At 53.3% G+C, this 24,671-nt stretch overlaps 2 protein-coding genes across 25 annotated transcripts in view; both read right to left on the reverse strand.

Moving 5' to 3' along the window:
• The window catches only part of KIF25 (kinesin family member 25), a 46,132-nt gene extending 37,250 nt beyond the window's left edge, over positions 1-8,882 (reverse strand). Inside the window, exon 1 of the mRNA XM_027056451.2 lies at positions 8,290-8,882. Within this exon, the coding sequence (XP_026912252.2) occupies positions 8,290-8,364 (75 nt within the window). The 5' untranslated portion in view covers positions 8,365-8,882. The remainder of the gene's footprint in view (positions 1-8,289) is intronic.
• Positions 8,883-12,838: 3,956 nt separating this feature from the next.
• The window catches only part of AFDN (afadin, adherens junction formation factor), a 140,742-nt gene continuing 128,909 nt past the window's right edge, over positions 12,839-24,671 (reverse strand). For 9 of the 24 annotated variants that reach the window (XM_053221961.1, XM_053221958.1, XM_053221959.1 and 6 more), the window contains 4 exons: positions 22,060-22,173; positions 18,721-19,237; positions 15,642-15,726; positions 12,839-14,860 (listed from right to left, as the gene is read on the reverse strand). In XM_053221961.1, coding sequence (XP_053077936.1) covers positions 14,707-14,860; positions 15,642-15,726; positions 18,721-19,237; positions 22,060-22,173 — 870 coding nt within the window. In that variant the 3' untranslated portion in view covers positions 12,839-14,706. Of the gene's footprint in view, positions 14,861-15,641; positions 15,727-16,084; positions 16,758-18,720; positions 19,238-22,059; positions 22,174-24,671 lie in introns of those variants that run through there. The other 15 variants (XM_053221977.1, XM_053221968.1, XM_053221974.1 and 12 more) reach the window with 7 other exon arrangements.

Genomic DNA, 24,671 nt, shown 5'->3' on the forward strand with positions numbered 1-24,671 from the left:
TGCCTCAGTGAAGCACTGTGGGGGGAGGTCGGCTGGCGTGGGGGCCCCGCACCCCGTGTCTACGACCCCCATTCCAAGTGTGGTCCCCAGAAGCCAGGGGCTTGCTGGGGGCACCGAATCCTGCATTAGGGCACATACATCATACCTCAAACTGCTGAAAAGCCCCCCCCTAAATCCATCGGAATCTACATTTAACAAGAGCTCAGGTGACCTATATGCACATTCAGATCTGGAAGGCACCTCTGGAAGGCTTCTGCTCACCAAAATCGGCTTCTCTTTCAATTTTTTTTTTTTTTTCCCAGTAGGCTCCATGCCCAATGTGGGGCTTGAACTTAAACTCACGACCCGGAGATCAAGAGTCACACGTTCTACCCACTGAGCCAGCCAGGCGCCCCTCTTTCCTTTCACTAATTCATTTATTTAAAAGATATCTGTTAGAAGTCTGTCACATGCCAGGCACATGTCGGGGTGCCATGGATACAGCACTGAACCCATCGGGCGTGGGGCTCCCATCCTGGTGTGTAAGGGCCAGTGTGTGGCTGGGGGGGTGGGCAGCAGCCCCGTCACAGCTAAAACAGCGACGGGGGTTCAGAGAGGGGGAGGAGGGCCAGCGAGGAAACCCAAGGCCAAGGGGAAATTCTGAGCAAAGGCCCTCAGGCGGGAATGAGTTTGGTAAGTTAAGGGGCAGAGGGACGGGGAGGGGAGGATGAGGGGGGCAGGGAGGGCGTGGTCTGGGAGCAGGGATGGCAGGGAAGAGGCTGGGTTTTGCCTGCAGGGTTTCAGGCAGAGAAGTTTAAATACTAGCTGTTTACACTGAATGCTGGGAAAGCCAGCAGCTGGAGGCCTTGGTGGTCAGGAAAGCAAGGGGTCCGGGAAGGCAGCTCACGTGCCACGGTCCCTTCTGTGGGGGGTCCCTCCCCATGCCGCGTGACTCACAGCCCACAGAGAACTGTGACCAGTTTAGGTCAAGCTCTTTGTGACGGGTTATGAAACCGGAAACCTGGGCGTCGTCTAGACCTTCTGTTACCACGCTCAGTTGATTTTGTGGAGTGTTTCCACGAAAGTCACTCGATTCTAAGATGCCACCCCGACTAGCTTTATGGAGATGTAATTCCCTTAAACGCGAGCAACCCGCCTGACACGCACAAGTCCACGGCGTTTAGTGCACTCACATTGTGCCACGTCGCCAAAATTACATCACAGTATATCCACCACCCCAAAAGAAACCCCATCCCCCCCATGTACCCCGATCCAGCTCTAGGAAAGCACGAATCTACTTTCTGTCTCTACAGATTTGCCAACTCTGGACATTTTGTATCAACGGAATCATATGATATGCAGTCCCTCGTGACCGGCTTCTTTCCCTGGTCATCACGCTCTCAAGGCTGAACCATGTTGCGGCATCAGAATTTCATTTTTTTTATTGCCTGACAATATTAGATCGTGAAGCTAGACCACATTTATTTACCCATTCATCATCACTTGAAGGACATTTGGGTTGTTTCCACTTTCTGGCTGTTAGAAATAGTGCTGCTGTGACATTCCTAAACGAGTGTTTTGTGCGGACACGCGGTTCCCCTTCACGGTTCCCCTTCACTTGAGCACATGCCTAGGACCGGAACCGGTTAGCGTGTTGAGGAACTTCCAGACTGTCTTCCCTGCACGGTCCCACCAGCCGTGTATGAGAATTCCACTTTCCACACCCTCGAGATACTTCCATCTGTCTCTTTGATTACAGCCACCGGGGCGTATCATTGCCACTTGATCTGCATTGCCCTGATCGCCAATGATGTTGACTATCGTTTCCAGGGTTCAGGTCTTGCAATTCTTGGGTTAAATTTCTTCCAAAGCATTTTATCATCTTTGACTATCTTGTAAGTGGAACGGTGTTCTTTAAAAGTTTTTTTTCAATGTTTATTTATTTTTGGGACAGAGAGAGACAGAGCATGAACGGGGGAGGGGCAGAGAGAGGGAGACACAGAATCGGAAACAGGCTCCAGGCTCTGAGCCATCAGCCCAGAGCCTGACGCGGGGCTCGAACTCATGGACCGCGAGATCGTGACCTGGCTGAAGTCGGATGCTTCACCGACTGCGCCACCCAGGCGCCCCTGGAACGGTTTTCTTAATTTCATTTTTGTCTTTTCATTGCTATGAAATAGAAACACAACAGACTTTTGCATATGGATCTCATATCCTCCAATCTTGCTGAAATCACTCACTAGTGCCAGGAGCGTTGTTTTTTTGGTGGATTCCTTAGGATTTTCTATATACGAGATCATGTCATCTGCAGACAGAAACAGTCTTATTTCCTCCTTTCTGGTACAGACCCCTTTTCCTTTCGTTGTCTTGCCTGAATACCCTGACTAGCACCTCCGGGGAGACAGTGAACAGATGTGAAAGGACACGTTTGTCTTGCTCCTCTCATGTTACGTGTGTCAGCAGGGGGGTTTCGGGGACATCCTTTATCAGGTTGAGGAGCCGGCTGAGTGTTTTTATCACGAAGTGAAGTAATATTTTGTCAAAAGCGTGTTTTTGGACCTATCAAAATGATCGTGGGGTTTGTCCTTCATTCTGTTGATTCGATCTGTGACGTTAACCGACCTTGGAACGCTAGGCCATTCCTGGGATGATTCCCACTTGGTCAGGGTGTATGTCCTTTTCACATACCACCGGATTCAGTTTGCTGGTATTTTTTGAAGAGGTTTACATCTGCATCCATGAGAGACATTGCTCTGCAGTTTTCTTGTGACGTCTGCATGGGTTTTGACATCAGGTAAGTATTGGCGCCATGGAAATGTTCCCTCCTTTCTATTTTTCCAAAGAGTTCATGGAGGACTGGTGTTCATTTCTCTTCACACGTTTGGTACAATTCACCAGGGAAACCATCTGGGCCCGGGGTTTACTTTGTGAGATTTCGGATTCCTAATTTAACCTCAGCATGCATTACAGTTGTGCTCACGTCCTCTAGTTCTTGAATCGGTTTCGGTGATCTGTGACTCTGGGGATTTGACCAACTCACCCTGGTTAAATCAGCAGTGCTGTCCACAGGGTGTTCCTGACTTCCTTTTTATTTTTGTGAAGTCGGTAGCAATGTCTTGTCCTTAATTCTTGGTTTTGTTAATTTGAGTCTTCTTTTCAGTCAAACTAAGGGTTTGTTAATTTTGTTCATCTTTGCAAACAGCCAGCTTCTGGTTCTGTTGACTTTCCCTATAGTTTGCCATGCTCTATTTCAGTTGTTTCTGCTCTGGTCTTTATTGTGGCTTTCTTCTGCTGGTGCTCGGTGTTGCTTCCTCTGCTTTATCCCGTGTCCTGAGGTGTTGTTTAGGTAATTGATTGAAGAGCTAGCTTCTTTTTTAGTGTAGGTGTTTGTGTCCACGACTATTCCTCAAAGTGCTGCCTTGGCTGCATCCCACAAACTTTGCTGGGTGGTACCCTCATCTTCATTCCTCTCAAAATGTTCCCTGGCCTCATTTGTGATTTCTTCTTTGATCTACTACAATTTAAAAGTATCTTATTCAATTTTCCCATATTTGTGAATTTCCTAAATTTATTTTTGTTATTAATTTCTAACTTCCCTCTATCGTAACCGGAAAATATACTGTCTATGATCTTTATTCTTTTACGTGTACTCAGGCTTCCTCTGTGGCCCAGTACATTGTCTAACCCAGAGGGCCTGTGCCACGTGCACTTGAGAAGGTCATGTGTCCTCCTGCTGTGTGGGCAGGGTGTTCTGTGGACGTCCGCCTGATTGAGTTGGTTCAGTAGTGTCGTTCAAGTTGTCTGTCTCCTGGCCGGTCCCCTGTCCGGTTTGTTCATTACTGAAAGGGGAGGGTTGACGTCTGCAGCCATTAGTTTTGAATTGCCGATTTGTGTCCTCAATTCTGTCAATTTTAGGGCCATGTTGTTAGGTGCACGTATACTTTTCCTATCTTTCTGATGGAGTTACACTTCTGTCATTATCAAATGTTCCTCTTTATTCATAGTGACATTTAATGTCATCTTAAAGTCTATTTTGTCTAATATTAGTACAGTCACTCAGTCTTCTTGTAGCTAATGGTGGCATAATGTACCTTTTTCCATCCTTTTGCTTACAAGCTATTTGTATCTTTGAATGTAAAGCATGTGCCCTGTAGACAGACAGCATGTAGTCTGAACTCGCTTCTTATCCAGCCGGACAGCGCCTGCCTTTTGACTGATGTCTTGTCCACTCACATTTAAGGCTGCTGATGTAGGTTTGCACCCAACACTTCACTTGTTCATTTTCTGTGTGCCTCACGTTTTGATCGTTCCTCTTTTGCTGACTTCTTTTGCCGTAACTGGATATTTTCTAGCATAAAATGTTAATTTCTTCCGTGACATTTTCCATCAGTTTTTGAATAGTTTTCTTCGTGGTTTCTCAAAAGCTCACCCTATACTTTGAGACTGGAAGAGTCCGCCCCACGGGGACAGTCAGGGTCTGGCCAGGTGGGAGAGTGTACCTCACAGGGACAGTCAGGGCCTGGTGAGGTACAGAGACGCTCCTGCTATAGCTGAACTCCCCTGTTCCATCTGTTGGGTTGGTAGCATCACACGTCACATTCATATATGTGACAGTCCAGTGCTATCATTGCTGCTTTACATAATCTCATGCTCACTAAAGAATCTGAGAAGAGAAGGGACAGTAGACTTGCAGGGTTTGTTGTGCTGGCCTTGTTCACCATGATGAACCACCAGGTTCACCTGGTCCTGTGGATTCAAACTACCATCTGGTGTCATTGCCCTATTCTCGCAAAACTTTGTCCCCATCCACCTCCTTTGTGCCACTTTTGTCAAACATATTACGTTTCTACCAGTTATAGTTTCAATGACACAATTACATGTCTGTAGTTTTATACAATTACTTGTTTTAAATCAGTGAAGAAAGCAAGAAAAATACACCTTTATCCTTTTATAACTACGTGACTGTCTTTGCTGGCATTCTTTGTGGATCTGTGTTTCTGGGGCAGGGGCAGGGACTTGCTTTCAGCCTGAGGAACCTCCTTCAATGTCTCTTAATCAGGCAAGCCTTCTAGCAACGAATTTTGTCTGACTTTGTTTATCTGGGAAAACTTTTATTTTGCCTTCATTTCTGAAAGACAGTTTTGCTGGCTATAATATTTTTAGTTGACAGGATTTGTCTTTCAGCCCTTTGAGTGCATCACCCCACGGCCCCTGCTGCTGCTGAGAGTCTGCTTGTGGATTGACTTGATGAGTCATTCTTCCCTCCCTGGTCTTCTCTTTCGGTGTTTTCACTACGACGCATGTGGGTGTGGATCTCTTCGTGGTTATCCTAACTGAAGTCCATGAAGCTGCTTCCACGTATGCCAAATTTCAACACATTTGGGGAGTTTGGGCAATTATTTCTTTGAATATTTCTTGTGCTTTCTCGCTCTCCCCTCCTGGTGCCCCTGTGACGTGTGTATGTTGGTGTGCCTACACGCTTTGCACCAACAGATTCCAATCACTTTCCTTCCTTCTGTTTTTCCCTCTGTTCTTAGGATTGCATAATTTCTACCAAGCTAAAAGTTTGCTGATTTTTTTTCTTTCTTTTTTGTCCATTCAAATCTACTCTTGAGTCCTCTGGGGAGTGTCCTCATTTCAGCTACTTTCAACTCCAGGATTACAATTTTTTTTTTAAAAGTATTTTCTATCCTTTTATTCACATTTTTTATCTGATGAGAAATCATCATATTTTCCCTCACCTCTATAATGCGGTTTCGTTTAGTCCCTTGAGCATATTTATATGTTCGCACAATGACTGCCTTGCTGTCTTATTAATGCCAACACCAGGCTTCCCAATGGCGGTTCTTGTTGTCCGTCATCCCCCCCCCCCCCCCCCCCCGCGGATGAGTCTCACTTCCCTGTTTCTTTCATGTCTTATAATTGCTTTTTGTTGAAAACCAGACATTTTAGGAAATATATGGTAGAAACTTTAGATAGTGACGCCTTTCCCCCACCTGAAGGTTGTTTTTGTTGCTGTTTGTGTGCTTTGTTGGGTGACTCAGCTCAGTTTCTCTAGGGAAGTCTGTTTCCCCCTCAGCGGGAAGCCTTGGTGTAGCTCCTAGAAGGGCACAGCTTTGGACACGTACACGGCCGCGCGGCACCTGCACCGGAGACAGCAGTTTTGAAGCAGGGCTCCGTGTTAACCTCTCCCTGATCTCTCGATGGCTCGTTTTCAACAATGGCCTGGGGCGTGACTTTCTCCACTGTCTGCTCCAATTAAACTGGGGCAGGGATACTTTGGGAAGCCCATTTGTGAGATCTGGCACCACCTCAGACTCTTCTTAGACTGGTGTGAACGAGGTGGCCTGTCAGCTTGCTGCTTGTTATGGGCTGTATTCCCCTCGAATTCACGTGTCGGACTCCCAAGCCCAGGGCCTCAGAGTGTGACTGTATCTGGAGACAGAGCCCGTGAAGAGGCGATTGAGTTGAAATGAGGCCGTTGGCGTGGGCTCTAATCCAGTGTGACTGGGCGCCCAGAGAGGGCCCAGAGAGGGACTGCAGGGGTACCCATGCACAGAGGAAAAGACCAAGTGATCACACCACAGAAGGCAGCCACACACAAGCCAAGGGGAGAGGCCTTAGGAGAAACCAGCACCAACACCTTGCTCTTGGACTCCCGGCCTCCAGAACCGTGGGGAGTCGACTGCTGTGGTTTGAACCACCTGGTGTGTGGTACTTTGTTATGGCGCCCAAGCCAACTGGTAAGTGCTCTTAATTAAGAAGATTCTTGCTTCTGAACCTCACCAGAGCGGTTCAGATGAAGTCAGTTCCTGTGGGAAGAGCTTCAGAGCTCTCTCTCATGGGCTGCCTCTCGCCCTGAGCGAAATCTCCAGAGATGAACCTCAGCCCTCTGGGCACCGGGAGGCCTGTGGCCTCTGGGCTCCTGGCTTGCTCTCTCGCCATGAAACCTTTGTGCTGATGGAGCTGGGGAAGAGTGACTGGAGCCCCAGTGCCCCGGCCTCTGTTCTGGAGTAAGGCCTCCATGATAGGAGCGGAAGCTCCGTGGGAGGAGGGAGACCCCCAGCCTCCGCCACAGTCAGCCAGGAACTTAGCTTCCTCAACTGTCCAGTGGCCCGTCCAAACTGGTGGGATATGGCGACCCGTCCTTGGAGGCCGAGGAGAGGGGAAGCCCCGTCTTCCTGGCCACACACGCCCAGAGTGGACCTTCTGCCGGGCCGAGCTTGGGTGGTGTGAGGCAAGGGGCCACAGACTTTTTCTGTGCTTACAGAGGTTTTTAGCAGGTTTCTCGAATAAACGTTGCTTCCTTTGGTGGATGCTGTTTGGGCAACTTCGGGGGGCGCTACACCATTTTGCCGTGACCCTCACCTGTTGGCTAGTTTTTCAGGAGTGGGTTCACAGAGGCCCTCATCCTGCCACCCAAAAGTCCTGCCTGCGACTTCGAATTCAGCCCTCACAACTTCACGCTTGCCCTTGCGGGGTCACTCGCTCCAAGGGACGTTTTGAGTGACATTTTCAAAATATGGGTCTAACTGCTTCCTCCCTCCCTTAAAATATCTTCGATAGCCCTTCGGGGCCCTCAAGATAAAGAACATCTCTAGTCCTGCTTCATGCTGCACGGGCGCCCCCCTCCCGCCTCAGCCCCAGCCAGCAGCCTCCCCCGGGGTCTGCCCAACGCCAGCCCCGCGGCCACACGCCACTGCAAGGCTGTTCCTCTTTGGGGACAGTTCTGTCTTTGACCCTCAACGCACTGCCAGATGGCGGCCTCCCATCTCAGGAGAACCCCGCTCCACCTCCGCTCACGGGGAGACGGTCCTGGACCCCCACATCCGGCCAGGGTTGCATTACAAGCCCCTGTGGGACTGGGTGTGTCCCCTCCTTAGCGTCATCATGGGCCCACTTCGGTGGTTTACGTTTATTTTGTGATTATTTCCTCCTTTATCCCACCTATACTCCGAGAGCAGGGAACAGAAAGGTCAGGTGTGTGGTCGCTTAAGCACTGTACCCCCGAATTCAGCACGGTACGTAGTAGCCCCTCGACAAGTCACGGAGAGGGGCCTCAGGGGAGGGGGGGGGGGCACGCGGGGGTCGGGGGCCGGGCTGGGGGACCGAGCGGGAGGGCAGAGGAGGAAGGACCTCGCACCCTACACAGCAGAAGGTGGAAGATGGTGGGAGCCTCCGTCCCGGGCGGTCTTGGGGCGCCGCCACCCCAACTGTCCCTCGCTGGCCCCCGCCCCCAAGGCTCAGGGGCGGGAGGGGGTGGGGCTGCAGGCGGGGCCGCAGCTGCGCTCCCGGCACCCACCTGCTCACCTGCACCTGCCGCTGCAGCTGCCGGGCCCGCTGCTCCCAGAAGCGCCCCCAGCGTCCGCCCGTCGCCGCCCGCATCGCCGGGCCCAGGCCTCAGCCCACCTGCTGCGCGTGCGCGGGCGTTTGCGCCCTCCACCCCCGTGGTTTCCATGGCGACGGGGTCACGGGACCTGGGGAGGGGCCAGGGAGGGGAGCCGCTACACTGGGAGACTATTTACTGGATACGGTGGGTGTTCCAACCCCATGTAAATTACAGCCTCCCGCGGGTACACAGCCCTTCCCGCTGGTCCTGTAATTTTGCGTCCGCCCAACGAGTGTGGCTCCCTTCCCCACAGGAATGTCTGCGGGGAGAGGAGGGAGGGCCTGTGGAGCCCACTGGGAACAGGAGCCAGGGGACAGGCACGGGAAGAGGCCAGCGGGCGCCGCTCGGGGCCCCGAACCGCTGCAGGGAGGCGGGGGGAGGGGCGGCAGCACCGGAGCAGGGGGAGCACCCCGGGGTGAAGCCGCGGCGCAGGGGCGGGCGCACCACCTGTGCTTGGACCGGGAGGCTCCCCTCCCCTTCTCCTCCGCAGCCCTGCCGCGGCCCGCCCTCCCGGCCCTCCCGGCCCTCCCCTGCCCTCCTCCCCTCCTCTGCACTGCTCCAGCTCCGCCCCGCGCCCTGGGAGGGTGGCAGAGGACAGCTGCATGGCGGGTCCAGTGGTCCCAGGCACAGTTGGTCTGTCCCTGCTTCTTGAAATACTAACTTGGTTCTGGGGCACTGGCCTCTTGTCCTCCGTCCAAGGGCACTTCCCGTCTTGTGTGCCAGTCTCGTCTCACAGCATTGAATGCCATCTGTACCCTGATGATGCCCCCATTCTGTGTCCAGCTTGCCCCCCTCCCTGGAGTTCCCGACCTGTATGTAGGCCACACTGCCTGCAGGCGCCACCCGGGGCGTCCCCACAATCCCCACCCCCTCCAGGCTCTGCCCGACTTCTAGTGCACCTGCACTCCTCGCCCACCGGGACCCACACCTTGCCATCCACTCCTCCCATCACCCCACATGCCACCACAGACAAGTCCTTCTGGGCTCACCATAGTGATGGCACCAGCCCCTTGGCCGGTCACCTACACGGTGGTTGACACATCAGTTGGACGTTCCCTCCCCTCCGCTTCTCCATTAGGTAAAAACCAGGCGCTCAGGAGGGCCTACGCACCTCTGCTCCTCCTCTGCCCCCTCCCTCCCCCTCCCTGCCCACTGGGCTGGAGGATCAGTGACCTCCTTGCTGTTCCTGGGCGGGGCGGGGGGGGGGGGGCAAGCACATTTCCACGTCACTGCCTCTGCCTCTCTGGCCCTCTGGATGCTCGTTCAGGGCTCGATCAAAACCATCTCATATGGACGGGACCCACGTCCTTCCCCTGGCACATGGCTTTTCGGATTGCTCACATGGAACAGTTATCTGGTGTCACTGTCACCGGAGGAGATCCAGAGCTCCAAAGACAGCAGCCGCTGGGCCTACAGCAGCTACAACGTTTGGCACATTTAGGAACTCAGGCCAATTATCTGTTGACTGAGTCGATGAATCAGAAAGAACAGGCGATGACGATGACGTTGTGAATAAGCCGCATCCTCCTTCCACAGCACGTTGGTCAGAACAGGCTGCCTAGACCTGAGAAATTAGAGACAGACAGACCACTGAGTGGGGGTTCACAGCAGCAAACGTGCTGGTCGGATACGAGGACTCTCTTCACTCCTGGGGGCTGGTGAGGCCACCAGGGCCGCCTGTCGGCACGCGTGTAATGTGCACACGTGCACCACGTTATGATGCGTGTATGTGCCATGCACACGCGATACAGCGACCCTACTCTGAGTAGAAGCCGCACAGTGACAGGGAGACGACTCCGCCTCGGGTCCCAGAGCCCACGATTCAGGAGAGACCCGGGCAGCAGGGACGCAATGACAAAAGTGATATGGTGTGACAGGGAACGCAGAACTTGGCGAATGTGTCCCGGCCTTGCTGACCGATACCACTCGGGACACCCTTCCACTGGGCTCCCTGCAGCCCTTGCCGAGGAGGCGGAGCCTCCCCACAGCCAGAATCTGGTCCCCATGCGGGTGTCTCCAGGGATGGTGCACCCCCGGGCCACACGGGGGGCCTCTGCCCCAAATCCCAGTGGTGCCCAAGGAGAGCGTTTGAGCGCCGTCCAGGTCAGGCTCTTACCAGCAGCCCTATGGGGCCACTGATAGTCTCCCGTCCGCTTCCCTGGCAGCCCGGCCGAGGGCCACCGTGTGCTCCGCCTGAGGCCACCAGAGGCCCGTGGACGGCGCACCCCTGGGGAGAGGAAACCGCCGGGGCCACCTAGGTCAGCGGCACGCGACGAGCCGGTGCCCCTCAGTGGCCGGAGCCCCGCGCTGAGGAGCCCCCTGTGCGTTTCTGCCACCGGCAGTCTCCTCGCCCTTCAGACTCCTCTGCTGCTGCCTGCAACCCACGATGCTTCTGTCACCAGCGGAGACGAACTCTTTCCAAGAGAGCATCCTGCATGAACTTGTGGCGGAAGCAGGCGGCACAGTGCGGTCTTCCTCGAGCCGTGACTTTTAGTACATTAAAGATCGTGAAACAACGAACCCACACATCCCAGATGACCCAGAGGAGAGGCAGGTGCATTTAAAGGCGTCACACGCTGCATCCGGAGTCCGAGTGTCTGGACCGGTGTCCACAGCTGCCGGAAGGATCTCAGGAACCCTGCAAGCAAACCTGGAACCCGGACGGCCGTCAGGGAGCCCAGACCCTGCACTCCTCTTTCCCTCCTGCCGGGAAATGCTGTTAGGACGCGTCTTGTGTTCTCCTCAACTCAGACAAGCCGGCCTTCCATCCGGGGGCCTGTCCCCAGGGCAGAGCCTGGGGAGGCAGGTCTATAGAGCTGTGCAGCTAACCCACGGTCTTCCAGGTCTCCTGTTTGCTGTTGTTCGTGCTAACGTTTTATGTTATTCTTAACGATTCCAAGGTGAAGTTGGACCCGCTGTCCCCAGTTCAGACTTGGCCATCTGCCATCTCCGCAAAAGAACACAACACCAGGCTTAGACGAGCAGGAAAACCAAGGCTCAATCCACCAGCAAACATGTGAAAGTATGATCTGAAAGTCACCGTTCCAGGTTGGTCGAAGCCGTTGGCACTGGCTTCCTGCCTCGCCTTTGGGCACCTCTGTGATCTACCCCGCACCCCCGTGCCGTGCCTGTGCCCCGCAGCTGGGCCCCGCTGTCGGCCAAGGGCCGTGTGCCCCTCAGTGCGCACAGGACCTTCCTTCCTGTGCTTTCTCCACATGTGACCAAGCCACCCTTGGAGGCCTGCAGGAAAGGGGCACGAAGACTGCAAATCTTTCCATGTTTCAGACCTACCTCCTGCCACCCCCGGCCCCAGTGCCCCATCTCCCACCTGCTATCTGCCTGCAGCAACCTCTCTGCCCTGGGGATCCTCCCGCGGGGACCAGTCCTTTCTCTCAGGAGGGCAAGTCCTCTTCTCCAAAGGTCCTCCACCACGAGCCAGACCGGGCCCTTCCGTCAAGGCCTCTAAGCGCCCTGTTCACCTTCTGTGGACAATTTGTGAACCGTGTCTGTCTTCCTGCAGTTGCTTTGGGACACTTGGAACCAGCGTCACAGTGACTGACACAGGGCAGGCACTCACGGATTGCATTTGTTCAATAAACTGTGTAAGACACTGGTTTTTAAATCCCGCTTTGGAGTTGAACGTACACCTGCTGGGCGCCGTGACTTAGAATGAACTGCACGAATACTGTGCTGAGACCCGTCACTTGGCGCCTGTTTCCCGTGAGGGCCCCTTCTGCAGCGGAAGTGGGGCCCTGAGACTTTGCTGTGGCTCCGCGTTTCCCCAGAGGTCCAAGTAAAAGTCTTTCAAATCCGTTTCCCAAGCAACGGAGCAGAGGAATCCCGTTCCAACGGCCCCCTAGAACCCCGTGCGGTGCAGACAGTCTGCAGGTTAGAAGCGTTCCTTTCGCGAGCAGCACTCAGCGCACATGGGCGGTCCTGGAGACCAACGGAGTTTCCGTCCTCTCAAACCTCAGAGCACCGTTTTGGGCACGAAAATACACCACAGGCAGACACTAGCACTCCAATACGTAGATAGGCAGACAGTCCTAAAAAGATCCACACCGTTTCTGCCGAAAGCCCTTCCTGAAGTCCTGGCATGCCCCCTCAGCCCACCTGCCCCAGGGACACAGAGGCAGGGGCTCTGGGGCCACAGGGGGAGAGGGGTGGTGCACCCTCCCGGAGCCACGCCAGGCGGGTCCTCGCCACCGGTCCACACAATTCACTAAGCACCTGGTGTGCAGAGTCCCTGTGACCGCTGGTCTGGGTCTGGGGGGGGGGAACCGATGTCGGGGCGGCCTGCAGTCTCCGTTAGAGTCTGTGCGCTCAGGGAAAGAGCGTCCCCCACATGCCGGACTCCCCATCTGACACAGAAATGATGCTTGCCGACTGTTTAATGAGTAGGACACACAGGTACGAGGCAGAGGCTGAGATGGCACATACAATCTTTGCCAGCACGATTACAACAACAGATCCGCTCAAATACATACAAAGTTTATTAAAAATAGATTGCAAATGAGCTACAGTAGAAATGGGAAGTACAGCAGTTCTGGTGTTTTCCACAGTGACGCACAGTCATGACCTCGTCACCCACGGGCGGCCAAACCCACCCGTTTCCAGGTTTACAACCACACACACACACATACGCGCGCACACACACACACACGCCCCTGCATGTAAGTATTTACATGTACGTGCGTGTACTTAGGCGTGTTTGTTTCTTTCTACAGATTAACGGAACAGTGACTCCTCTGCGTCTGCTTCATGACAGCAAGTGTGGATTTTGTCCCCGTGAGGCGGCCAGTGTTGTCGAGCTCTCCGGGAGGGGCCCGCTTCTCCTAGAGCTCTAAAGCAAGCGCATCCTTCATAAACACGTAGACCAGGTTACTCTCTTAAACGAGGGCAGCGGTGACAGCACACTTCCAGGTAAGAACCCTGATAGACGTGAAAAATATTTACACTCGCGTTTCAATGATTTATCATACAGCGCCTATTAAAGTGATTTCTAAGGCTAAAAAGGCTCTCCTCCCTCTTCTGTTTGAAAGTGTGCACGTTTTTCTAACATACGCATTTTGTAAGAACAATCTGGTGCAGAAAAATCCTCGGGATCCCACAGCAGGGCCTTGTCAAATAGAAGCTTCGCCCATAATCCCCACGTAATTTACCATTTTCACATCACACAGTAGAAACCAGAGTGAGATCCGTGTCTGTATCGGCCACATGTTCACAGCTAAAGAAAGGACACTGGTCACAGTAACTCATCAAATGAAAGTTCAGTTAACTATCAGATGTGAAAAAAAAAAATACTTTCAACTGCCTCACAAGTCACTCTTACAGTATTTAAATCGTAGATGCCATGTCATTGGCCCTTCTTTCCCAGACAGGACATGGATGTCACTCTTTCTTCTCTGCATTTAAAATTTCTGAGCAATAGTTGTGCTCAAAGGTCACTACTGACCCCTGCCCCCCCCCCCCCCATCCCTCTCCAATATCTGTGTTTCTACCCACATCGACACTGCCCAGCTAAACAGATGCTCTTTTACAGATTCCCCTGAATATTTGAAATATTAACTTCCTAACGTCATTGCCATCTTCAAAATCACCAATGATTTATTAGCCTAACAATAATCTGACGTTTATAAAAATAAAATATCCTAAGCTTAAATCCTCAAAATTTTCTTCTTGGAGAATTTTTTAAAATCAACTATTTAGAATGTACTGGGAGGGCTGTCCCCGTATGGAAGGAGAGGGGCAGGGTCTCCGATGGGCATCACCTCCCTCCCAGGAGGTGTGGGTCCGAGCCGCATCCTGACTGCACAGGACAAGACTAGCGAGCCCGGCCCACGAGAGCTCTGGACTCAACGCGCCGGGCGTGTCCTCCGTGCCCACCCTCCTCTGGGACATCTGCGGTTACTACGGAATAGTGCAAACAAGGTCTGGGGGTTCAGGCTACTCCCCGTCCCATCCCTACAGTCCAGTCTGTGACACGGGACGGACGTGGCCTCTCGGCACCCCCTGGGGACAGCGGGGGAGACACCCCACTGCCCTCGCCTGCGCTGCACGCTCCCCCTTTCCAGCTTGGACTCTAGAAAAAGCAACAAAAGACGTATCTTCGGGTGAGTCAGATAATTAAGAAATTAGACAGTGTTTACATCGTATAAATGATAATCTCCTGGTAAAACAAAAGGGCTCCTTGGACTGGGACCCCCTCTAAATCCCACCCATCTTCCAAACAGCCCTTCTGTGACTCGGAAATGCCGCCGCCTCCTTCTCTCCCCCGACCATCCTCCAAAGCCGCACCGGGAGGACGCTGGGCTGAGCACGGGTGCCATTTCCTGGTCTCACTTTGTGTTCAGTTCGTTTTCCAGTTCTGTTAATTTACGAGAGGCTTTCACTTTATTGGACACATCTTGACCTTGTGAGAACAGCCGCTGGCGCTCTTTGAATGTCAAGTTCTCAGGGGCTCCGGAATTTCCAGGTAAATCTGCATCATGGCTGCGTCAGAGGGAAACGTAAGACATCACTGGTCAAGATGGAAATAACTTGTCAACAATTAGGTAACTTTACATAGCGGGCAATCCAGGTCAATATTTCCTGAGGGAGACTCATTCTTTGTTAAACCAGCCAAGACCCTTCCTATAAATACAATCACTGGGGTTGTATTCAGACCTGTGTAAAAAAAGGGGCAGAATGCCCTCCTGCCTAAAATACTAACTTTCTCCCGACACATCCAACTCTCAAAACACTGGTAACTTCAGTTTTAGCAGGCAGGGGGTTCTTAATAGCCGAGTTGATCTAAAGAGGGCAGTTTAAAAGCACATAATTTTAACGAGCCCCACATGTACCCGACAGGCATCAGGATACCTAACTTAACACCAAGTTACAGGAAGACGCTGAAGATTTTCTCCATCAGTTCCATTTCAGAGCTTTAAGAACTGTCTGGGCCAATTTGTTTCTACCACCCGGGTGAGAGCGCTCGGTGGAGACACTAAGCCTATTCGTGCCTTCTGGCTTCGCGGGTGGTAGCAAACAGCAGCACATCCGCTGCTTCTGAAGGTCTAGGAAGTTCTAGACTAGGAAGTCGGGTACGTACACCAGTGTCTGAAACAGAATTCTGTGAGCAACGTGAAACGAAGCAGCCAGCAGGCTCACACACTCGTGTACAATGAGGGACGCCTGAGGTGATCAAGTCTCTAAACTTGCGATCCAGCCTCATACAAGAATGGTGTGAGGAAGGCAGCGATCCTTCCGTGAAGCTGTTCACAGCTGTCAATACCTTTTCGCCAGCTTCTCTCTCGGGTCCCGGGAGCCGTCACGGGCACCGATCGCTGCCCCGGAAGATCCCACGGAAGAGTTTGGTCCTTTTCCATAAAAGAAAAAGTCAAAGTTAAAGTACCCGCATACTTCCCAAAACCTTATCATCATCGAGATGCGGGGCCCACAGAAGAAGAGGAGGTCTTTACTGAGTGAAAGCACAAGGTTCTTCAAACGAGACGAAAGATGCCTTGGTCTGCAGCCGGCTTCGCTCAGCGGCCTGCGAAATCCATCACTGCCCCGACAGGCGCTGTGACGGCACAGGTCTTAGGTGGCAGTGCCAGAAAGTTCAAACCAGGCAAGATGCAGTCGCCATGAGCTCAGAAGATGCGCTTCAGGGGGGAGGGAGTCACACAGGACAGTCCTGACCGGGGGGGGGGGGGGGGGGGGGGGGGGGCGGGTATCAGACCGTCCTGATGGGAGGAGCTTCCTTACAAAACAAAGGAGAGCGAATGTAACCTAGCCAGTAACCATGTGACTGAAGGGTCTCTTTTCAGGACAGCTAATGGATTTTTTCCTACATAAATGGCTGTAATTATTGACACTTTGAAAACAAATGAGCCACCAAAACCCCTCGTGTTGGATATAAATGCTGCAGATACAAACTCACTCAAAATACTCCCCGAGGCAGCACCGTGTACTGAGTGAGCAAGCCCGCGGGACACTCGGCCTGGGTCCCTGGCTCTGAGCCTGGCCCAGCCACTGAGGTGACCGACAACATCAGTCCGGGAATAGCACCGCCACCTTATCTACTCCACGGGGATGTTGAAGGTCAAGAAATGATGCAGAGAGAACTTTTAAATGCATCCCAGTATCATATTCAAAGGTGTGTTAAAATCACAATGCATTATATCAGTACTCTGTTATCACACCAGCAAAAAGAAATGTCACGTTTGAAGAACCTTTGGCTTATGGGATACAAGCCGGAGCACAATACTCAAAATATTCAGCCACCGCTGACAGCACTGCGTGTCCGATTAAATAAACGGCAGTTATTACAGTATTTCAACATTAAAATCATCCTTTTTAGACAGGTTGCACAAAAATCAAGTTTTGCTTCTCTGTAGGACAGGACACGCTGTGCGGACGTGTGCGCGGTCACGTCTCAGCACAGCACCTCTCCTGTCCCTCAGCAAGGTCCCCTGTGGTCACCGTGTGCAAAGTCATCCTCCACAAAGACTCAAAAGATGAGACAGACTGTATCCGTAACCTCAGATAACCCAGAGTGGATCTTCACATCAATTATCTGCAGAATAGAATTTTTTCAATTTTAACTCTAAGTGTTGTTTTAGAAGAAGACAAATCTTTTGAGCTTTGTTTTAAGAATGACACTTGCTTCTTCCACTGGTAAAAATTCTTCAAAATTTTCAAAGTTAATCAGAACATTACTTTCAGGAGACTATATATATGAATCCTGCACACTTCCAATAGTTCTCAAAAAGCTCCAGTTAAACCACATTTTTCAATATATTGCTATGCCGGAACGGGATGTTACTTATTCCAATGCATAGCCCGATTCTGTTCCCCCCAGGGCCCAGTGGAAGAAACCAAGTCTGTGTCCTTCCCAGAGTGCTCACGACAGAAAAGTGAGCTGAGCCCAGGGCACGGCCATGTGAGGGAGAGGCAGGGAGGTCACAAGCACCCTGCATGTGGTGCAGACAGCTTTGTACTTTACGAAGGAAGTCTTCAAAGAGGCACGAGCGGGCAGGTGTGGGACAGAACCTCCTATGTGGCGTTTCAGATGCGAAATAAATTAAGTGTTAGCTCGTGGGTGAAAGCCAAAGTGGTCTCGAGTGACCGCCTCGCCACAACACTGCGTCACCGAACCTCATCTGTTCGTGTCGGGACACAACATATCTGAAGTTCAGTGTGTAATGTGCAAGGAGACTGATGGCATCTCCCTTCAAAAGTGACTATTATCCCACAAACGTCTTTGAGGTCCTACTTTCTAGATGCCGAAAACAGAAATTTTATAAAGATCTAACTTTGGCTTCTGGGCGGCCCAGCCTGAATATCATGCCGGGCCTTCCAGGGGCACCAGAGCACTGGCGCAGACAGGAGGCAAGACCCTGGCCAAGCCCACTTGTTCCGGAAGAGCCACCATTATGCATGTTTCTGACTTTCCAACTTCTTTTGGAATCGTGAGTCCTGCGTATCACACCACGAGGGTCTGGAAGCCCTCGTGCTCCTGAAAAGCACTAGATGTGAGCAAGTTTAGATAGTAAGACGAAAGTCGGGTCTGAATCCTTACAATTTTCGGTTATATCTTAAATATCCCTGCAGTGCTGTCTTGGACACTGGTCACTGCAGATGCGCCTGCGGTGGCCTTCCGGTCCCGGCACAGACAGGACCACTGTGACACTGGGCAGTGACGTCACGGGACACGTTAACTCAAGGTGGCCGTGTGCCTGTTGAGGTCTGGCTAGTGCCGCGATGGCAGAGAATGTCACAGAGCGGGAAGGAGAAACCAGTCAGAGGGAGGAGTGATTTCACAAGGACTGGGTTCCCTGCCCCTGGCGTGAGGCAGCTCGCGTGACAGCAGGGCCATCCGCGCAGCGTGGCACTGACTAGGCCACCAGACTACCACGGAAAGCAGGAGCCATCGTTATGACCCAGCTCGGTAGGGGAACTACTGGGGCAGGTAACTCAGAACAGAGAAGTGTTACTCATGTTAAAGAACGAAACTTAGTGTGCGTGTGACCGTGACACTACGGCTGAGAGGATCTTATCTTTAGACACCAAAAAGTGTGGAAGAAAGGACTTGTTCAAGTAAGTGTCAGAGTTATCAGAATAGGCAGAGAATGAAGTCGCTGAAACAGTACTTGGTGACCGGGGAGAAGGACTGGGACCCTACAGGCCACAGCCGTGCAGGGCGGACACACCCGGAGGCAGAGACTAGTGAGCAAGCGAGATCAAGAGGCCGGAGCGAGCGCTGATTGGGGCGGCCCCCACCACAGGGGCCGCGCAGTCCCCACCCCAATCACGAAGGAAGACACAGGGGGCTTGATTGGTGACCCCATGACCCCACGCTTTACCTCTACCTTTCGAGTGGCGGGGGTGGTGGGAGCCCGGTGGCTTTGGAGGGGGAGGAGGGGGCCGGCCTGCTCCGGGAGCAGCACCGTGGGCAGCGGCCGAGGGGGGCTGCAGGGAGCCGGAGAGAAAGAGGCCGTCGGAGGCCGGGCGCGGCCGGCGGGGGGGTGGCCGTGGCGCAGGGGCGGCGGGAGGAAGGCGGCCCCGGGACCTGCCGGTGTGGGAGAGCTTGTCCTGACCTGCCAGACCGCAGTCCTCCTCCTCCTCCTCCTCGTGGTACGCAACGAGCCTGGCGGTGTACAGGGAGTCTGGGGACAGGGCCGGGGCCTGCAGGGAGGAGGCGGTCCGCTGAGGTGGGGGAGGAGGAGCAGCCGCCGGGGAGGACGGGGCCGGGAGCTCGTAGCCCCGCGGCAGCGGCGGTCTGCCCAGGCCCGGCTCCTCCGGCTCCAGCAGCCTGCGCTCGGCCTCCGCGTGCTGTCTGCGCCTCTCAGCTTCCAGGCGGCTGTAATAACCTTCTTCCTGTCGCCTCTGCGGGCGGAACACACAAAAGCGCAAAGGTCAGAGTCAGGAGGGGGCCTTCCCAGGGTGCGAAAGGACGCGTCACCCTCTGACCCCCTCTGCACACCCTTGCGAATCCAGGGGATAGGAGAGTTTCGACAGAACGTTCTAGGACAGGACAGGCAGATCCATCCGGAAGCATGGACACACTTAGGCTACTGTGGAATTATCTGACGTGAAACCGCTCCAAAGCATGGACGGACAGACGCTCAGGCACCTCCAAGCTCCAGCTTCCAATCCTACACCACTGTCCCCATTCAGTTATCCCTCCAGGCCTCTCTCTAATTCTCGGCTGCTCCTGTCTCTCTCCTTCTGTTCTTGTAGGATGTTAACTTACCTCTTCACTGCTGGGTTTAAAGACAAAACCAAACCAAAAACAGGCTCTAGCTGGCTTTCTACAGCCGGCGCCCTCAAGAACAGCCGCCTTGCGCGCGCGCTGTCTCACCGAGCCCCAGGGTCCAGAGAGCAGCCCTTCCTCTACCAGAAGGAAGATGAAGTCACCTGGTTTATTTCCAGTTATTCAGAGAAGTGAACAGAAACCATAAAACATTACTCATTTTCCCAGGGCGACAATCTAACAGACAGAGGTATGCTTTCCGCAGTTCTTAATTTACAGTTCAAACCTTAAACTCCCTGGCAGACAGAAAATGAGAGAGCCAGGCATTAAGAGCAACAGCAACACGATATTCAAATATATTTTGACACATACTGTACATTTTTTTCTGACATACATCTGCACAAACTACAGTTGACAGCGTTAAAATTATTTTAACATTAAAAAAGGTCACAGCACAGTTGGGTTAAAGATTGACAGGTTCCAGAACACATGGAAAAGTGGATGGAAGAGAGGGATGTGAGGTCAAACTGGAAGCTCTGCGTCCGCCTAGATGCCGTGCAGGCTGCAGAGCGCAGCCAACGGGTTTGAAGTCCACTCAACCCAAAACACACAACTAATTCTCAGGGACCTTGCTGGCATTCGGGTACAGGCTTCTGGTCCCCGCCGGGAGGTGTGTGCTTATGTCTGCGGTCTGCTCCCCGCCCCCCAGCCCTCCCAGCCCCACACACGGTGACCACAGCACTCACGCTTCCCCTTTCGTGGTCAGGTGCCAGCCAGCCTCGTCTTGGCACTGGACCCAATTTCTCACTTTATCTTCTTACTCTGTGTTGAGACATCTTTTACCTTGTTTTCTAACATAAAATAAGGGTCTGCTTATTAGGCTCGGGAATCAAATCCAGAATGAGCCCTGTGGCCTTTAGTGTGACATGAACGACAGCCACCTGACGACATTTTAGGAGGAGACCAAAGTATCCCTTTATAGTTACGCTAAGAGCAGATACAGTGACGTGACCAGACAGGTGGCCCATCCGACTAACGAATGGCACGTTCTTCTGTAACAAAGCCAGCCCCGCAATTGTGGACGCTGCGGATAAAAAACAGCTCATCCAGCTTTTTAGTGACCACTCAACTCTAGAAGCAGTTACGGAGTGAGACCCAAGCGTTACATGACATAGTGGTGAGCTGTGAGGGCTCACGCTGGAAGAGGCTGGGAGCGGAGGGCCTGAGCACAGGGCGCGGGCAGGCCTCCTGCACACGGGCCCCGAGGGGGGTGCAGGCCACAACACACCCCTGCACTGACAAGTCTAGGGGCTCACGTTGCGAAGAACTGATTCTGACCGGGACTTCTCCCGACACAAGTGGAAGACACCGGGGCACCCGGCCCCATTAGCAGAGGCCGCTTCCGAGACTGCAGAAGCTATGTGGACACAGCCGCCGAAGGTCACAGGATGATGCCACGGAACCGTGAGGGTCTGGAAGACGCAGAGACCGCTACTTTTCACACAGGTACGCGTCCTAGCCTTATTATTCTACTTTTGTCTAGATGAGTCACATCGTTTCTGCCAATCGAGCTCTTCACTAGTTACACATCCAGAAGGATCGTATCCCTACACAAGGCTTCCTAAAAGCGCTCTCTTTCGGGGGAGGAGGGGGCTTCATCAATACGGCTCACCAGACTGTCAAAGGAGGAATCAGGAACGAAAACTCCCCACCGGCAGCTGTGGTGCCCACGGCCCCCGCCTTCACAGAAGGGAAGCGTCAGCGCGGACAGGCTCCCCCACCCCCGCCACGGGTGCCCCGCTCAGGGCCAGCTGCGCACACACTGCGGTCCCGGTTCTCAGGATGGACCCAATCAGCTGTCATTTTGAAATTCACGTAAAAGATTACTTTCATAAAAAGAATCCACATGTGGAACCAAAGTAACAACTCGGGATATTAGATCACATTCTAGTTGAATTTTCCTCGTTATCACGCTTTTTGTAAGCTATCTGACCTGCTGACCGCCAACCAGAATGGAGTACTTTCCGTAAGGAACCTACTTGAAATGCGCGGGGTGAACACACCGTCTACGTCCCTGGTGCTTCACCGCCCGAGCTCCGACCGCACAGCCGCACAAGCACCACCCTCACCCCACCAGGCGGGGCCACGTCCAGGAAAGGGCAGGGCCCCGAGGGAGCGGACCGGCCGGGAGGAGGCTCGGCCACCCCGACGGGCCTACGAGTTCAGAAGCGGGAGAGAGACAGGACTCAGGTGGGAGGACGTGGACACCGTCCGGAGCAGAGGCGGGCGGGCCGGGCCGGGCTCCAGTCTCCGGTCCGACAACAAAGGAGGGGTCCAGGCCCCGTTGTGTCTCGCACGCGTTAGGATGCGTGCAGCGTCTGCCCCTCTGCCCCAGCCCATCCATCGGGTTCAGGCTAAGCCGGGAAGCCTCTAGCCGCCCCTACAGGACCATGACCTTGTCTTCGGCGTCTCGCTTCGTCCTCTCCTCCTCCTGCCTGGCGCGGTCCTCCGCTTCCCGCCTGCGCATGTCGTCCAGCTGCCGCTGCCGCCGCCGCTCTTCGTCCTGTAACTAACAACGCAGGGACTTTAACCTCCGCCCTGCACGCTCCAGCAGCACGAGGCGCAGAGAGCACACACTGGCACAAGCAGACACACACACACACACACACACACACACACACACACACACGACGTCAGATACAAAATACCCGGTTAGATCACCGTGGGAAGACGGCAAAACGTACACATTTCACAGCTCTACGTTTCAAAATTAAGCTGCCTAACAGCACTGTCCCCACAGTTCCACGAACTGCTCCAAGAAGGAATCTGTTTCATACATCCACACCGTGAACAAGCAGGACTGTAGCCAGCTCACATAAACCACACTCCCGTGACACACGGACCCTCCAGTTACGCACCTAGGGGGTGCACTCGGCCATCGTCTCCCCCCCATCCTCCTTCCCTCCGGTCTGCATGCTTGTGGGCTGGGGCACACAGACCTCAGGTCCCTGGGGCGGGTCCCACGTGCCAGCACACAACCCCAGAGGGATACCGGGACCGTGGGCCAAGCCCCTGGCCCACTGACCCTTGGCCATCGGCTTTCTCCAGACCCCATCCTGGACTCCAAGAATTCCTTCTCAGCCCAGGGAGACCCCAAAGTCTTGAGCCAAAGAATCTGAGCCTGTATTCGCAAGGGACCTCACTTCACCTCTCTTCTGCTACAACCTCTCAGCCAAGTCAATTGGCTGGTCTCTGAATAATTCTCGTGTCTGGAAACCTACCGCCTGCTCCCCGAAACAGCATAGAGTCAAATTCCTCTATGTGCCACAGGTTGAGAATATCTTTTCTAAAAGGATCCTTGGATTAAACGTACATTTGACCAGAACAGAGGAAAACGCCCTTTTGTTACGGCCCCAGATAACGGCAACTTTGAAAGCTTGCTTCTCCAAGTATTTCCTTTCTGTTCCAGAGCTGGTCTGCGGTAGCACCCAAGAAATGTGCCTCCAGACGTCAAGAGGAGTTGATTCAAAATTTTAAAAATTAGAACGTAACCCAACGCCATCTAGTTTCATTGTTAAAGCCCCTGAAGGACTCCCCTTAAGTAAAATTGCTCGTGGTGTGTTTCAGTATTTATGGAATTACTGCTTACTGTAGAAACCGTTCACAGCAAAAACAGAAACGGGATTTGAATTGTGTTTGTATTTTTTTTAAAAACAAAAACCTTAGCAGCTTCACCCCTGCCTTATTTCTGTGGAATAAACACTGCAGCCGATGGGAAAGGAACAAATTAACTTGGCATCGTTAGGCTTTTTCAGGTCAGCAAACAACATTAAAACATCTTAGAAAAAAAAAACCCGCTCCTCAAGAAGACAAATTTACGTAATTTCCCATTTAGTTCAAATCTAGGCATAAGCCCAGGGGAGATGTTGGGATGTTGGCTGTGAGGGGCTCAGAGCGGGAGCACAGGCTACGGATTCCGAGCCCAAGAAACAAGGCAGAACTGTGAGGGCTCCCGGCCCCCCGGGGTCGCGCAGGGCTGGCCTCCACCGGGGAGCTCCCCCCACCACGGCAGGGTCCATGGCCCGCAGCACCAGTGCGTCAACCAATCTACACTCATCGGTCCGAAGTGTGAGAAACGGCACCCAAATAAAAGTAACCAGATAAGCTGGCAGCTGGTATTAAATACGCTACATGGAAGGGCGTAAAAGCACGTTAGCGTCCCGCACAGACTCCCTCGTCGTGCTTTACCTGCCAGACGCAATTAAAAACAGGTCTGAGCAAGGCCAACAGAACACGCTAAAATGGCCCGCTGGGTCCTCCCCGCTGAGGAGAGGCAGGCACCATTTTCAGAAACGGGCACAACCGCAATTCTCATAATTACAGGTACAGAATGCTACCTAGCAACTCTACAGCAGGCACCTTCTCTTCAAAACCTTCATTCTTCTACCTCTGGATGGGGTCGGCGAGGAACCTTCTCCGGTGTTAAGGTCCCCAGCTCCTCTTTTCACTGTTACCCATGAACCCATCCGTGCTGTCGTGACAAAGGCAGTTTCTGCCCACTGCCTGGCAAGCTGCTTCACGTCTTTTCACTTCCAAAACAAGGCTTTTCATTCTTCATACAGAGGCTGCTTTGCCCGACCCTCCTCCCCCAAAAGCGTGATGACAGGAATGATAACCTAGCCTCTAAACTTACTCCAAATTAGCTCAAAATGGTACGCTGTGCTGTGTGGTCTACTTGCGTTCAGTGCCAGGGAAAGGGCGTTTCAACCTAAGCCACCCATTTAACACAGGCTGAGCTGCACGGACAGACTGTGTTAACCTGGGGTGAGAAGAAGAGGACACGGGCTCGGTGTTTTACACGCAGAGAACGAAGGTGGGCCGCTATGGAAGCCACCTGCAGGAAGCTACGTTCGGGGGAACGGGCCTAGATGGAAGCAGCCGCAGTTCTTACGGCAGCCATCAGCCCGAACCACAGCCACCCTTGGCCGAGAACTAGGCGGGGTCTCAGAAGCCACCGTCACCAGCCTGGCTGGTCTCGCTACGCTGGCGGTCCTCCCCTCATCTTCA

The sequence above is a fragment of the Acinonyx jubatus genome, chromosome B2 (assembly GCF_027475565.1).
Source record: "Acinonyx jubatus isolate Ajub_Pintada_27869175 chromosome B2, VMU_Ajub_asm_v1.0, whole genome shotgun sequence".
Lineage (NCBI taxonomy): Eukaryota > Metazoa > Chordata > Mammalia > Carnivora > Felidae > Acinonyx > Acinonyx jubatus.